Below are 16,062 nucleotides of genomic sequence, written 5' to 3' on the forward strand. Positions count from 1 at the left end.
TACGCTCACTGCTGATACCAGCAAACATTAAGTGGATGTTTTACCTGCTATAAATGATCAGCATGAGAGGTATTTCTCGTGGTCTTATATCACGTGATGTTGTACTCAATTAAAACAGAGGTATTTCTCGTGGTCTTAAATCACGTGACGGTGTACTCAATTAAAACAGAGGTATTTCTCGTGGTCTTGTATCACATGATGGTGTAATCAATTAAAACAGAGGTATTTCTCGTGGTCTTATATCACATGATGGTGTACTCAATTAAAACAGAGGTATTTCTCGTGGTCTTATATCACATGATGGTGTACTCAATTAAAACAGAGGTATTTCTCACGGTCTTATGTCGCGTGATGGCGTATTTAAGTAAAATCTGATAGGTTCTAAGAAAGCGTCCACTTACGAAAAGACATTAAAGAACACCCACGTACATAACAAGTAGGCTTACGTTCAACACTTTTTATAACTGATAGTTCTCATATTCTACACACTTACACAACTTGATAATTATTTACATAATCAGTATTTACAAAAAAAATGTTTACATCAGTTTAACTTTGAAACTTCTAGCGCACTGATATAATTTTTTTTTAAAAGTAAATGACTTGCTAGTCGTTTTTGCTGTTTTAGTTTTTAACGAACACTGTTTTAAAGTCGCTTCCACGTAAGAAAAAAAAGCTGCCTTTTTTCTATAACGGCCCAATGTTGGTGGTAATGAAGGTAAATTTTTTCCTGATGGTGTGTTCCAGTCCTACCTGTCGCAGCACTCTTACTCACGTAGTTGCAATGCGCATCGTGCCTGTGGGGTTGAACTTGTTTACATTATGCTTTTTACTAAAAACAAATGTTGTGCTTCTAATAATGGACGCACTCGTACCCTCTCCCAGCAGACAAATACAAACCTCCTTGTACCGAACCAGTCAATAGATCCGTTTTAAGCACTACCCCCCCCCCCTCTCCCCCACCCCCTCCCCCCCATCGAACAGCTTCTCCCTGACCATCTCAGGTAGAGCCAACAAAGATAGTGAGTGTTCTCACGTGTGTACCCTGCCTTCTTGTGTACGGGTTCTTGCTCGTGGTACGCGCACGGGAAACATGGTGATCTAACCTTCCGTCAACCCGGACCGTTAACCCGCGGCCACATGGACAGTACGGGCACGTTTCGGGTCTGCTGAAGCTTGACCGTTCTATGGAGTCTGGAGACCGGATTGTGTTGTTTCAAGAATGTGGTGTATTCAGGTGGCCAAGGCGCTAGAGGGATGTTATGGTATAGAGATCTAAGTTGTTGATACTATATAGTGTTTTAGTCATGTTGGTAGATGGTTGTTATGGTATAGAGATCTAAGTTGTTAATACTGTAGTGTGTGTTAGTCTTGTTGGTAGATGGTTGTTATGGTATAGAGATCTAAGTTGTTTATACTGTAGTGTGTGTTAGTCGTGTTGATAGATGGTTGTTATGGTGTAGAGATCTAAGTTGTTAATACTGTAGTGTGTGTTAGTCTTGTTGGTAGATGGTTGTTATGGTATAGAGATCTAAGTTGTTGATACTGTAGTGTGTGTTAGTCGTGTTGGTAGATGGTTGTTATGGTATAGAGATCTAACATGTTGTTATTGCCGTGTTAATCGTGTTGGTGCTAGTTTAACTTTTCGTGTATACAGGTGGCTAAAGCGCTAGAGCGAAGCTATGGTATAGAACTCTATGTTATTGCCGTGTTAGTCGTGTTGGTGCTAGTTTAACTAATCTCTACGGGTCATTTAGAGCAGTCTAGTCTAGACCTAGGTTAGTACCTACGAGATTTTAACCGGGTGATTATTATGTAAACTTAACCTTTGTTAAAGTTAGATCAGTTGTTTAAAATAGTGATATTCATGTGATATGCTATGAAAGTTGGTCGATGATTGCCGTGAATGTTGTGTTGGTCGATGATTGCCGTGAATGTTGTGTTGGTCGATGATTGCCGTGAATGTTGTGTTGGTCGATGATTGCCGTGAATGGTGTGTTGGTCGATGATTGCCGTGAATGTTGTGTTGGTCGATGATTGCCGTAAATGTTGTGTTGGTCGATGATTGCCGTGAATGTTGTGTTGGTCGATGATTGCCGTGAATGTTGTGTTGGTCGATGATTGCCGTGAATGTTGTGTTGGTCGATGATTGCCGTGAATGTTGTGTTGATCAATGATTGCCGTGAATGTTGGGTTGGTCGATGAATGCCGTGAATGTTGTGTTGGTCGATGATTGCCGTGAATGTTGTGTTGGTCAATGATTGCCGTAAATGTTGTGTTGGTCGATGATTGCCGCGTGCCGCTGTTTAACATTCCAGGAACTGTAGTAGATACACGAAAAGACTGGAGTATTATAGAGGGATGAATGATCAGACCCGCGTACCAAACATGACCAACACTACCACTATTGGCTCCAGACGAGACCTGTAGCTAACATACCTGTGGGGAAAAAATGGTAGTGCAGGATAATCTTGTTTCTACTCTCGGCTCGAAGTGTCGTCATCTAGTCCAAGTTCATCTCGTGCCAAAGACTTTTTTAAACGCTGCTACTGCTGCTAGCTTGTTGTGATTTATTAGTCAGTAGAGACAGATGCCGGGACTCATCTCAATTTTCTGATCGCTGTGTCAAACGTTGGGGTAGCGCAAATAGACTTTTTTTTTTACGGCCATAGACTTTTTTTTTTACGGCGCTGCAGAAGTGTTAAAACTAGGTGTTAAAACTGGCGTACATGATCTGACGCGGTGAAAGATTTAGTTCGCAGTCTCTGACATACATTGTAGGTCATGCTACCATGTGTGGTCTCTAGTACCATTTGACTTATACAGTAATCTGATGGTATAAGTAATGGGCATGTGTTTGACCCAACGTGCATGTATTTACAGCTGGGGTTGATATGTAAATGTCTTGCATTATCAGCGATAATCCACTAACCTTTACAGTTGTGTTGTGTTTTATTAGGCTGATTATAAGCCTTTTACTGTGTACAATAAAAGTGTGGAGTTACATTGTGACCCACACACTATGTTCAGTCACAAATACCAAAATAACTACATTCTATATGTTAGGTTTACTGAGCCCCATTTCTTATCTATCCCACCTGAGAGCCATCACAAACTTATCACTTTACTTTTGTTTATGTTAACTTTAATGTTGTGTTCAGGAAATATATAAAGATTAGGATTACAGTTATGAGCTCTTTGGTTGTTGTTAGTTCTTGCTGATGTGAGTTATGGTAAAGAAAGTTATCAAAATTAAACTATCGTTAATTAAATTAGATTTAGCCTTTAAGATAATGAGTTTATAAAATTATATCTTATTACAGACCCAGACGATGTTGATGGCGGCAGATCACAGAACAAAAATTCCCCCCAAGATGCCAACAGACCACAGAGGCCCAAGACCCCACTAGATGGTGGTCGTTCTAAAACTCCCACAGTTAACAGCGGTCTGGGCAGCCCGCGGCCAGGCTACATGGACATGCAGCAGGGGAGAAGAGACTATCAGGACATCAACAAATTTAGCAACCATTCCCGTGCTGATGTGGATGGGAGTAACATTGGCAGGCCTCCACCTGCACCAAACAGGCCAGAGTTTTTCCCTCGTTATGACTCAAGGGTCAGAGGAACTGATCCCCGGGATCCATTCCTTAGATCGTATGGATCTTCAGTCGCCCCATCCATGCAGAACAACACCAATGGGGATGACAAATGGGCTGGTCGAGATGTCAAGCCTGGCCAGTTCCGAAGCAGAACACCCGGCCCAGAAATGATGGCTAGAGGTGGCCCAGGGCCAGACTACACGAGCCGGCCTGAAGTACATCGGCCAAAAACTCCCACAGCAGCAGACATGCGCAACAAACCTCCCATGTCCAGCCACTCGTACGGAGCGGGGGATTTTAGAACTAGTGGGCGCTACACACCCAACCCATCCTCAGAGCTAGGTCGCCAGTACAGATCACCCTACCAAGAATACGCTCGCAACTGGCCAGATTTTTCCTCCCCCCCTACACAGCGGCGCTTTGAAGCTTTTGAAAACTCTTCCCTCAACAGAAGCTATGCGGGTGAATTTGCAAGGCCCTCCCCATTTCAAAGCTCCATAGGACCAGGGAGGCCCATGCGACAAAGTACCTCTTTTGAAAGTGAGAACCCAGCGCCCAGCAGCATTACCAGGGTGCCAAGAAAGCCACCCCCCCACCCAGCATTCCAAGCCAGATCACAGGGTGGGGGTATACCTGAAGAAGGGCAGGTCATTGAGATGGCTGTCACTTTACATAGACAAGAAAGCGGCTATGGATTTCGTATCATTGGTGGGACTGAAGAGGGTTCTCAGGTAAGTCAAGTTTGTTTCTATAAACAAGGAAATACTGGACTAATCTGATAGTAAATGTTTTGTTGGGAAGCACTAACTTTCACAGATTTTCTATCTGTAATAGCATTATGTGTTTGTTGTTTCCTTTTGGATTTTCAGTTAATTTTTATCTTTGAATATGCCATGCTTAGATAGACTTGTGGTGTGTACTTCTGTTTGTATTTGCACCATTGTTAATGAAGTTGTGTAGACAACACACAGTAAATTAGTGTTGTGTTTAATATAGTTAGACCAGCAGTAGATGGTTTCATAATATGATTTGTTTAGATCAGCAATAGATGGGTTCATAATATGATTTGTTTAGACCAGCAGTAGATGGGTTCATTAGATTAGTTTAGACCTGCATTACAAGAGTTGATTATGCTTGCTTTGTTTAAACCAGAATCAATAGATGGGTTAATTACACTTGATTTGTTTAGACCAGGATCAATAGAAGGGTTAATTACACTAGGTTTGATTAAAATAGTGATTGTGGAAGTTTTTGTTTATATTCCACTAGCTGTTGTGTTATTTATTTGGTTTATATTCCACTAGCTGTTGGGTTATTTATTTGGTTTATATTCCACTAGCTGTTGTGTTATTTATTTGGTTTATATTCCACTAGCAGTTGTGTTATTTATTTGGTTTATATTCCACTAGCTGTTGTGTTATTTATTTGGTTTATATTCCACTAGCAGTTGTGTTATTTATCGTACATGTTTGCCCTCCACAATTGAGCATGTCTAGTTCTCTCTGGCTTCAACACACAGAGCTTGCACCTGTTGTCTGTGTGGTTTTTTTACCTTTCCACTTTCAGCTTAGATAGTGTACAACATTCTACACTGCATGGCTTTTAAAATGGCAGAAAATGATAATGTAATGGTTGCAAAGATAAGGAGAAAACGGGACAGTTTTGCCAACATTTCCACCCAGATTAAACTGTATTTATGGAAGTGATAAGTTTTATTTTATTCACCCTTATGTTTGGTTCATTCATTCAAGTAGAGAAAAATTTATAAGTTGTGCTTTCATAGTCCATTTTAAGCGATGTTGTAATGTGATGTTTTTTTTTTGTCTTTATACACAGTGATTCCGTTTGTTTTTATTGAAGTGATTTCCATTTTCCTCTCTGTTTTGCTTGTAGTTGTTTTTGCCAGATACTACAATTAAAAAGTTTGCCAAGTTTTTTTTCCCTTCATAGACTAATTTCTTAAAAATTCTTAAACTAGCATAAGCTTTTAGTTATTGTAGAGATGGTTCACCAAAGGTTGCAGAATTTCACTAGAATGGAAGCACGTGAAAACCCCCTGTGTTTTTGGCATTAGTTTTCCAAGTTTGTTATAAAACTTCCCCCTGGGAGTTGTGTTGCTACCTGCTGTTTACTCTGGTGGCCAACCAAATTGCCAGCTCCCTCAGGCTGTAGGTAGGTGTCACCTGCTGAGACCAATTCATGCTGCAGGGGAGAGGAATGTTCACATAATTGCTTTATCTCTCTTTGTCTGTACCAGCTTGTTGTTTTTTTAATTGTTTGATTATCAGAATATTTACACACCCTTTCCCTGTACAAATTCCAGAAATTATTGTGGAAAAATTAAATTCCAAATTATCGAGTATTTATTTCATACTTGTGTATATTTTGAACAAAAAAAATCGAGAGGATTATTAAAGTTTGTGTTTATTTACTGGTGACTTATTTTGTTAGAAATTTCTAACATGATTTCTGTTACTTCAATAAATATATCGTTAAATGAAATAAATAGGAATTTATTAAAAGCTTGTTAATAGAATTATAATGACTATTAAAAGTCAGAAACTTTAAATTAGCTTTGTTTTTAACCTCAAATTTAAGTTTTTTCATTTAATGAAAATAACAAAGAAGAACTGAAGTTATTCTCTAATTAAATATAGTACAAGTTATTTATGTTGAGTTATGTATTAATATAAATATATTGATTGGGAACTGTACTGACCATCACACAATCTTGAGGTCAAAGAACTAGATGAACTCTACTTCACCATTTTAAAGGACTTTCAGTTCAGAACTGGAACTTTTTAATACAAAAATTGCAACTTAAAAAGACATTTCCAACTCTCTCTTTAAAAGTTAGTTTTTAAAATATTTAGGCATTGAATTTAGTTTGAAATTCCTTTAATGGAAGGCGTACAGTAACCTGTTTTAGTAACTATTTAATTGCTGGTGGTACACAACAAAACTTCTCCCAGCTCAACTGTGTAGTCTGGTCTCCTTGTTTAAAGCAAACAAAAAAAAATGTTTTTGGCAACCTTTCAATCTCTGGCAGCATCATTGGGCTTTTAAAAAGTTTTTTACTTGCTATATTTCAACACTTTGGCTTAAATATGTGAGAACAATTTCAGGTCTTTTTTTTTAAAGGTAGAAAAATAAAAGGGGTAAAGCAGGTATTTTAGGGTGATAATAAAAGCAATGAGGACAGCAAGATGCCTGTAATTAGTTTTTATGTGTTCTGGTTAAATGAAAGACAAAAAAAGTTATCACAAGTTTTTTTGAACTAAGTAATCAAAGGGAGGCAAATATAGAAAAAGTTCTCTTATAAAAAAAGTTTGCTTCAGCTTCAGTATTACATTTTTTCCCCTACAACTGTTTTAGTACTGCTTTAACCTTGGTCTTGCTTAATTTCTACTACACTGTCTTTAAGTTACCTGAAAGTTAGATCACAGGGTGCCAAGCAGGTGTATTGTTTAATGTGAAAACCCTCAATTTGAATCAATTAGCTACCTGATGAAACTCACTTTAGATAGAAGTGCAGCCTAAATAAAAACAATACTAATTGTCTCAAGGGAAATAAGTTGATGGCTTTGAGCTTCTGTATAGCGCAATGTTCAACATCATGTTTTGAATACTCATAGCTATTCACTTTCCTCTATGTGGTTTTTTTAGTTGTCTGTGGTGCCAATGAATAATATATAGAGTTTTTTTATATTTAAATTAATTTAACATTACTGGATTAAATTATCAATGTTAGCCATTCTTTTTTTCTTCTTCTTTTTTTTTTTTTTTTATCCCATTCAGATTTATAGCTGAATATCTGATAAATGTACAATGCCGTTTATTGTTCAAATATATATTTAGGTTCTTGCTTAATGCAGGCTTACAGTTGGTAATCTAGACTTGTTAGAATTGAGCATTCGCATGCTGTGCTAGTGAAATAAAGAGAGTGGTTGTTGTACTTGCAGGTATCTGTGGGCCACATTGTCCCGGGGGGAGCTGCTGATGTTGACGGCAGGCTCAGGCAGTTTGATGAGATCACTCATGTAGATGGGAACAGTGTCCTCAACGCCTCTCACCATAGAGTCGTTCAGCTCATGACCAACGCTGCCCTCAATGGCAGAGTAACATTGTCTATTAGAAGGGTATTAGGACCAGGTAATTATGGCTTTAGATCAACCATAGCTACACTTAGTAAATTCTCCTATAGATGAGTTGCTTTCCCCAGCTATCAAGCAACATCTTTCCAGGGTTTAAACTAAGGACCTTTTGGTTAAGCAACTATGAGCTTTATCAACCAGACCGCGGTGACCCCATACTTGTATATAATTATATACAAATAAGCCTACAATTGTATGTGTTCATATGTGTTTATATGTGTTTATGAATATGTTTATGTGTACAGTTACATCCCCCCCACACACACACCTCACACACACAAACACACATAAAATCTAACCAGTCACATTTTGTTTACCCTCAGATCTAGGCAATGGCCCCCAGTACCCTTATGATGTTGTCGTGTCCCGCCGAGAGAATGAAGGCTTTGGATTTGTCATAATTTCATCAGTCAACAAGGGAGCCAGTGTGGATGAGTTTATTGGTAGGTCCTGACCCCAGCCACCCCAGGCTGGTCATTGTACACTTCTACATCAACATGGCATGCCATCATACTTAGATTTGTCTCTTCTATCATCCAGCTTTGGTTCAACCAGCCATTTTTTGCACCACGTCTGTTGTAACTTGTTTAGAGTGTTCATGAGCAGGAATCTGTAAACATTCATCAAGGCAAACTGTTACCTACATTGTTGTGGATAACTGCACACACTATTTGATTTTGATTATTTGAATGTCTTTGTTGGTTGGATTTGTGTGGTTTTTTTTGTAATTTAAAAGAATCATTTTTCTCAGTAATACATTACTTATATTCTTATGACACTAAAAATTAAAGCTATACATTTATGAAGGCAATGAAGGGCTATTGAATGGTACGAAAAATGTAATTTGTGTCATTACTGTGTTGGCTGTGTTTCCCCTGATTTTATTCATGATGTACTTGATAAAACACCACTTTCAGATGGCAGTGATATTCATTCGGCCCAGGCAGTTGTCTGCCCCTGGATCGGTGAGCCATTTTGCAACTGTGGGGTTATTGTTTCATTATTGTCACACTCACCAAAATAATACTTTTCTATCCATAAAATTATTGTGACAGTAACACTGAATTTGTCTTTCTGTCTTCCCCCATCAAAAGGAAACCCCTAACTTGTGTAAACCCCTAAAAATTAACTTTCCGTATTTTGTAGGTTGTAAAAAATTATTTGCATCACTCAGACAGTTATATGTGCTCATCAACAAAAAAGTGAGATTAATTGGATGTTCATAAAAACATGTCCATCTATTTTAAAGAAAAAAAACTACTGTTCTTTGACAACAGCAGAAAGACATGAACTAGTCACAAATTTTTATTTGCTTTGGTTCCGGAGAATTATAGCAGACTGCACATCATATAATTTCTGCCTTGCTGCCTAGTTTTCTTCTCTCCTGTTTTAAGCATAATTTATTTGCATAGCTTTTTTTTCCCACATTTTCTAAATCTGAATTTCAATTCATTTCATAATAATTTTCTGTTTTTTTTTTTAAATTTTTATTATAAATGTGTTGCTTTTTAACTTTTAAAGTTACACCAAGTTGTAGCCATTTTTTCAGTGTTTTCTTAACATTTTGAAAATTTTAAAATAACCTTTCTTTTTTTTTTTTAAATACAAAAATTTGTAGGTATTTACATAAAAAATATACATTAATGATTAATGGTATAAAAAAGTATTCAGCCTATGTTATTATCGGTTCCCCTCTCAAGCAACTGCAGTGCTAAATATATTCAGCTTTCATGCCAGCTGTGATATTTACATGTCAGGCAATGTTGACAGATGAAATGACAAGCACTGTTGTTGTCTCCTATAGCCTCTATAGCTGACACTTGTCCTGTGTTGTTGCTCTAACATAAACAATATAAACATTGTTTTCTTAGTTTCCCTGCGGGTTTAAAAAAAATTTGCCATCCAATCTGTATGAATTTGTTAAAAAATAAAACAGCCATTCAATTCTTACTTTTCATTAAAGTTTGGTTGGTTAGGAAAAATAAACCACTTAGCCTAGAGTGTGTTGCATTGTTGTAAATACCTAGAACAGAATATGTGTAGTGATCAAATGAATTAGACTGCATACAAACTTGACCTCATGATATAAAATCAGACAGATGGACATGCATACTAGACCAGATGAGCTAGTAAGTTAGACCAGTTTGTTCTGATAAAATCGTGACGCAGACAATAATTGTGTGTTGACTGTTGTTGCTTACTTTTTTTTTGCATGTCCTAGATGTGTTGTGTGTCAGCGGAATCTTCTGTAGACCACACTTTACTGTGTACTTAGACGTGTGTTGAGCTGTGTTAGCTCCAGCCTAAACTCTTGTGTAGTGCAGTGTCTAATCAGCTTTGTGTTTTCATATTGGAAGACTTTTAAAAAAACTTTTTACAGTCTGATCGTAGTGATGAAATGCCTAAATTGTTGTAACTAGTTTGAGGATATTGTTTTGTTGGACTGTAAAGGGTTAATAGTTTCCAGTTTTCACTGTTAGACCATTTTTTAAACCGTTAATTTAATAAAAGATTTTTATTTACTTCCAATTTTATCAGCTACTAAAAAAGTAGGAATAAAAAAAATAGTTATTGTTCAGGATGTTGTGTCATCCTATATTGGCAACTTGCTATAAGCTTGCCAGTTTGTACAGTCAAAATGTTGATGTGGTGGGATGTAACATGCTATTGGGCTGTTTGATATCTGTAGTATTCTAATTATATATCTGCACACATCACTAGCATGCTTGCCTTGTTTAAATGTTTTTAAAATGATGGTAGAACTGAAATAAGGAAATATCATGGCAGTAGGTATTCACTGGACCTCCATTCATAAACACAGCTAATTTTAATGATTGATTTGACCTTGAGTCTCTCCTCCAGTGTACCAGTAGATTGCCCAGTTTGTCCATGTACTGACCAGCGTTTGACCCCTCCCTCTTGCAGGTCACATCCAGGAGAACAGCCCTGCAGCCAGGTGTGGCAGACTTCACATTGGGGACAGGATCCTGGCGGTCAATGGGGTGGACACTTCAAACATGCACCATAAGGATGTGGTCAGTCTTATTAAAGAGTCAGGGTTTTCTGTTGCTTTGACCATTGGACCACCACCTGGTAAGTTGTCCAGCTGAATTATTGGACTTAAGACAGTTATAAAACTTGCCTTTAGCCGTTAAAAAGCACGCCATGTGGCCTTGCGTGTTATAAGTTATGTGGCTTGGCGCGCCTTAAGGGTTAACTAGTATTACAATGTAACGACTTAGACTTCATTCTTTTTTACTCCTTATGGAGCATATTGCCTCAACCATAAACTTCCATTTTATCCTGCCCCTTAAGAACTGTAAAAATCTATTTACTTTGAGAGTGTGTGTATTTAAAAATCTAAATGTCAATCTTTATGAACTTTTGTTTTACAGATGACAACTCAAGTACTACATCCTACAGGGTATGCTCCTTGTTCTTCACATTTGATTTACCTTTAAACAAAACAGTTCAGATTTTTAAGAAATTTTTTTTTTAATATATTATTTTAAAAAAAATGTTAGTTGTATGTTTTTTTTCTATTCAAATTTTTAATTTTAAAAAATCTTTGAATTTTTTAAACCTTAAATTTAATTTCTTATAATATACTTAGAAGCTATTGTCTTTATAGTTCATTAGATGAATGTTGCGACATTTTGAATTGTTTGTTGAAACATTTTGTTCTTTAACTATAATGTTAATTACAATCAGCAGAGTTCAGCTGGCTCCTCAGGAAATCCCCCTCCCTTATACTCAGTTGACAGACCTGACATGAACATTCAATCTTGGGAGAGGTAAAGTGCAGTTTATTATCTATGGGCCCGTTTCTGAACTATCACATGTAAAACATCGGCCATGATAGGAATTCACTGAGTTAATAGAGCAAATTAAAAAAAAAAACAACTCAACTTGAGATTCAATTAAAAAAAATGAAATTTGGTAATCTCTTTTTCCACCAAAGCAGTACGAATCCTATTTAATAATAAATATAGCAAGCTTCTATTTCTCAACTAAACATTTATATTGGTGGTAGTTTTCACTAAATGAATGTAACTTTATGATAAATAAAATGATTACTTAACTAGCATTAGTCTGGTGGATACATGGTTAAAATTTGTTGTGCTGTCTGCAGGAACCAGCCAGGTATGGGAAGAGACAGGCCCAGAACTCCCAGTAATCAGGTAACTTATTTCTTATTTTAAAAAAATAAAGATCCCTCTTCAGACCTAACAATCAGTCGGGCAGATGAAGTGGAGTTCATATGTTTCTTGACCTTAGCATATAAAGGGATTATGTGTCAGCACTATGCCCAGCTGCCTTTACTTTCCCTAACTTGAGTTGGGTGGACTCAGGGATGTTCCACTAACTTGAACCCGGGTTCGAACTCGAAACTATCGGGTTAGCTTCACCGCTAGGCCATGCCGTCCCATTTTTTTTATTTACTTAAATTTAATTGAGAAATTTGTTGTAACAAGAGCATCATGTGTCTATAATTTTGTTGGTATCGTTGCATTATTGTTCTAAGTATCTTGTGATTTTTACAATAGTATTACAAACATCTTTAGTTGAATCAATTTTGTATCTTTTGTGGTGATTGTTAAAATCAGTTATGTAAATATCTTGAGGTGAGTCCAAAAAGTGAAGCCATATCTTGTGTGTTTCAGGGGTCAGATGACAGTGGGGAAATCTACCAGGTGGAGTTACATCGTGGCTCTCGTGGCTTTGGTTTCTCCATCAGAGGAGGCAGAGAGTTCAATGCCATGCCACTGTTTGTGTTGAGGATAGCAGAGGACGGAGCAGCAGATCTTGACGGAAGGTTAAAGGTCGGGGATCAAATTCTGGAGATTAATTCATTCAATACTGACAGCATGACTCACACTGAAGCTATTGATATTATACAAAATGGTGGCCCTACGGTCAGGCTGCTAATGAGACGAACAAACAAGCCTCCTCCAATTTTCGGTAGGTTTTTTTTAAAGTTGTTGAGTCAATAAAAAAAAATTTGATGATAAAGTTATTTACCAATGTTGACTTAAATTAACCTGTTTGCGAAATAGCCTTTTTTTTCCATTTTTTTTTATTAATGGTTGGCTAGAAAATATAGAAAATATAGAATACTGTAAATGTTTTTTTTTAATTAATGGAAAGAGCAAGGTTAAATCAACGGCCTGAACTTTCAGTAATTTGCCTTGAACATAATCTTCAACAACAGTAAAAAAAATATGAAATACCTTTTTTGAAATATTTCCATTTTCTCTTTTTGTTTCAGATGGTCCGCCATCCTCACCTGGAGGTCTCTCACCAGGTAACATGTTCACCCCCAACATCCCACCCCTGGCTAACGGACCCATCAGCCACAGCTCCCCCCACATGGCCAGACGACAGCAGACACTCCCACCCCCTCCCCCAGACCTTCCGCACCCCAATGAATTTTTTCACAACTACCCACCACTTCCACCACCATCTCAACAGCATCTGAGGTTCAACAACTACTGAAGAGTTCTTTTAGTGGGTCAACCAGAATTTTCAACTACTGAAGAGCTCCTATAGGGGCCAACCTAAATCTTCCACTACTGAAGAGCTCCTATAGTGTCAACACTACAGATATCAACATTGGACTTTCTTCATACCCTCATTGATTTTATTGAAATAGTTTTCTAGAGCTGCAGTAGTGGCCTCCATGCTAAGCTTATGTGTTGATTTGTTGAAGATCTAGTGCCTATTAGAGTCAAGTATCTGTTGTCCCAAGTTATTTATTCAATATTTCCTTCTGTTTATATATACATATACTTAACTGCAAATATTTGCTGTACCAGATGGTGGGTGCATATTGATTCCACTTAATTGGGACACCTGTTAATTGGGGCAGCCGTCTATTTGGGTCAACTTTGTTAGGAACAAATCCAGACATTGCATTTTTTTTTCTATGCATATTAGTGCCAACTGCCTTATTGGGGCCAAACTAATCTGTCAGTGTGCCCTGATCAAGTGGAATAGACTGTACCTAGTATTTGAATTTAGCTAAATTAAACTTTCAGTTGTAAAATGACCATGTTGTGTATATATAATGTACACAAGAGCATCTTGTACCCAGAATGTACACATATTGATGCTGTACATATAGAATGTAAAATACATAAAGTATACAATTATCCTATGCATTTTTTGCCAACTTTTGTCAAAAGTGGAGTTACTAAAACTTTCATGCGGTAGATTTTTGTAATTATCTTGCTATTTTTCAAGCATATATAAATTCTTGAAATTCCTAAATCAGTTGCAGATATTTAAAGATATTTTTTGTTTTTTTTTCACCTTTGTGACCAAATTTTTGTATTCCCTGTTCATCATTGTGACCAACTGACCTTATAAGCTGCATTTGTTGCAAGCTTATGGATTTTTAAAACAGTGAATGTACCAGAGCTAGGACATTTTGGCCTGGCCCTGTGAATGGTTAGACAAAGCCAACTTACTTCATAGAAGAGTATCATAGTGTGTAAATAATTCCAGTGTGGTGCAAGCAGGGAGGGAGGACATCAAGAGATGATGTAGTGAACATTTAGTGACTGACACAAAGACTTTTTTTCCTCAAACATTGTGAGTTGAAACAGATGGTGGTCTCCATGTTCTAGAAAGATGATAGACTTTATAAGCAGTGAGTTCATCGCTTGTGACAGACAAATGATCAAACTATGCATGACTTTATTTCACTGTGTATTTTCTGTGATAGTTTTGTCTCCTACTGCCTTCCATCTTGAAATGAGTGAATCAAAATATGTAAAGATTGTTGAAATCCCTTTCCTTTTGATTTCATAGAGTGGACAGATTGACCTGTCTTAACTAACCAGACATAATCTATTGTTTTTTTGTATTTTGTATATTATTTCTTTGTGACCAAATGCTTTTTTTACAACTTAAGTCATTCTTGACAGAGTTTTATTCTTGCTTTATAGAAAAAGGAATTGAATAATCAGTTCAACACACACAGATGCTTTTAGGAAGGAATGTATTAAGGAGTTTCTTCTTGATTAATAAACCTATATATATTTCAACAACTAAAAAAAAAATTCACCTGCTTTTCAGCAATGAAAGAAATAGTTGTTTTCACCACATTTTCCTGCTTCTTTCATTAACGTATATCTTTTTCCTGGACTTTAAACTGTTCTCTAGCACTAGATTTTTTTTTAATTCTCAAAAAAATGTAAAAAAAAAAACTCCTTAGAAAAAATGTTTTGCGCTGACATAAGAGTACAAAGTGTTTATAGCATTTAATGAGTACACTGTTAACTTGCCAAACATGTAGTGCACTCTTTATTTTTCCTCACAAATAGTTTTGGTCATTTAAATTATATAATCAATTTTTTATTTTTTAAATGTGGTAATCAGGCTGTATGCAATACTTAAACTTGTACTTTAATTTTACTTTAGATATAACTTGCCATTTAGCAGCCTACTCAGTCATGTTACACAGCATTAATTGCAACTTACTCTAGTGGGCTTTTTTCTTTCTGTTAATTTATCATCCAAGAAAACTTGTGCTATCTTTTATGGGTTTTGAGTTTGTTTTTATAAAATTTCTCAGCAATGTTATGTGGTTTAAAATATTTTAACCAAGTGAACTGTTACAAAATCATTGGCTAAAATGTCATTTTTTAATCTTCCCATCCACAAATATTTAGCCTGGTGAGAGTTTTTGGTTTTAGATGTTTGATTTACTGTGTACAGCCCAGCATTTAACAAAATATTCTTTATTTTTGAAAACAGTTTTATATAATAAAACTGTCAACATTGTGAAATTAAAATGAGGTTGTGTTTTAGACAATGAGTGACATTTCTTTTGACCGTCATTTTATTTAAAACAAATTTTAATCACTTTATCTTATGGGTTGTGAATCAAAAAATTATTTTCTAGCCATGGTTTTCAACACTAGTGACATCCATGGGTGTGTCAGTTGTAAATTAATTTAACTTAAATTGGCAGTGTACTTAATTATTTTATTGGCTGCAGCCGCAACTAATTATTTGAAAAAGCTGGTCTTTAACATCCGACTGCTGTTCTTGTGGTGGAGCTTTGTGATGCCATCATTTACATATTAACACTTCAATCTGTATATATTATCATTTGTAATTGGAAGGCTTGAATGTCTTGTTTTAATTGTGTCTGCATGCTCAAATGTTAGAAGATACATCTGTAAGTTGTACATTCAGTTCTAATCATTTGTCTATAGACCTACCCCCCACACAGTTGACACAGCTTGTAAATAGTCATTTACACCATTAAACAATAAATCAATATATGATGTACACAAATG

The 16,062-nt window shown here is 36.5% G+C and overlaps 1 protein-coding gene across 7 annotated transcripts in view; it reads left to right on the plus strand.

Moving 5' to 3' along the window:
- LOC131952883 (membrane-associated guanylate kinase, WW and PDZ domain-containing protein 3) overlaps positions 1-16,060 on the plus strand; it is a 65,490-nt gene extending 49,430 nt beyond the window's left edge. For 5 of the 7 annotated variants that reach the window (XM_059315803.1, XM_059315804.1, XM_059315801.1 and 2 more), the window contains 10 exons: positions 3,324-4,330; positions 7,562-7,751; positions 8,077-8,196; positions 8,671-8,718; positions 10,679-10,846; positions 11,149-11,177; positions 11,465-11,547; positions 11,886-11,934; positions 12,418-12,715; positions 13,023-16,060. In XM_059315803.1, the coding sequence (XP_059171786.1) occupies positions 3,324-4,330; positions 7,562-7,751; positions 8,077-8,196; positions 8,671-8,718; positions 10,679-10,846; positions 11,149-11,177; positions 11,465-11,547; positions 11,886-11,934; positions 12,418-12,715; positions 13,023-13,249 (2,219 nt within the window). In that variant the 3' untranslated portion in view covers positions 13,250-16,060. The remainder of the gene's footprint in view (positions 1-3,323; positions 4,331-7,561; positions 7,752-8,076; positions 8,197-8,670; positions 8,719-10,678; positions 10,847-11,148; positions 11,178-11,464; positions 11,548-11,885; positions 11,935-12,417; positions 12,716-13,022) is intronic. The other 2 variants (XM_059315802.1, XM_059315805.1) reach the window with 2 other exon arrangements.
- Positions 16,061-16,062: the final 2 nt, after the last annotated feature.

Source organism: Physella acuta, unplaced genomic scaffold, assembly GCF_028476545.2.
Source record: "Physella acuta isolate Inbredline_101_S28 unplaced genomic scaffold, ASM2847654v3 ptg000893l, whole genome shotgun sequence".
NCBI classification, from domain to species: domain Eukaryota; kingdom Metazoa; phylum Mollusca; class Gastropoda; family Physidae; genus Physella; species Physella acuta.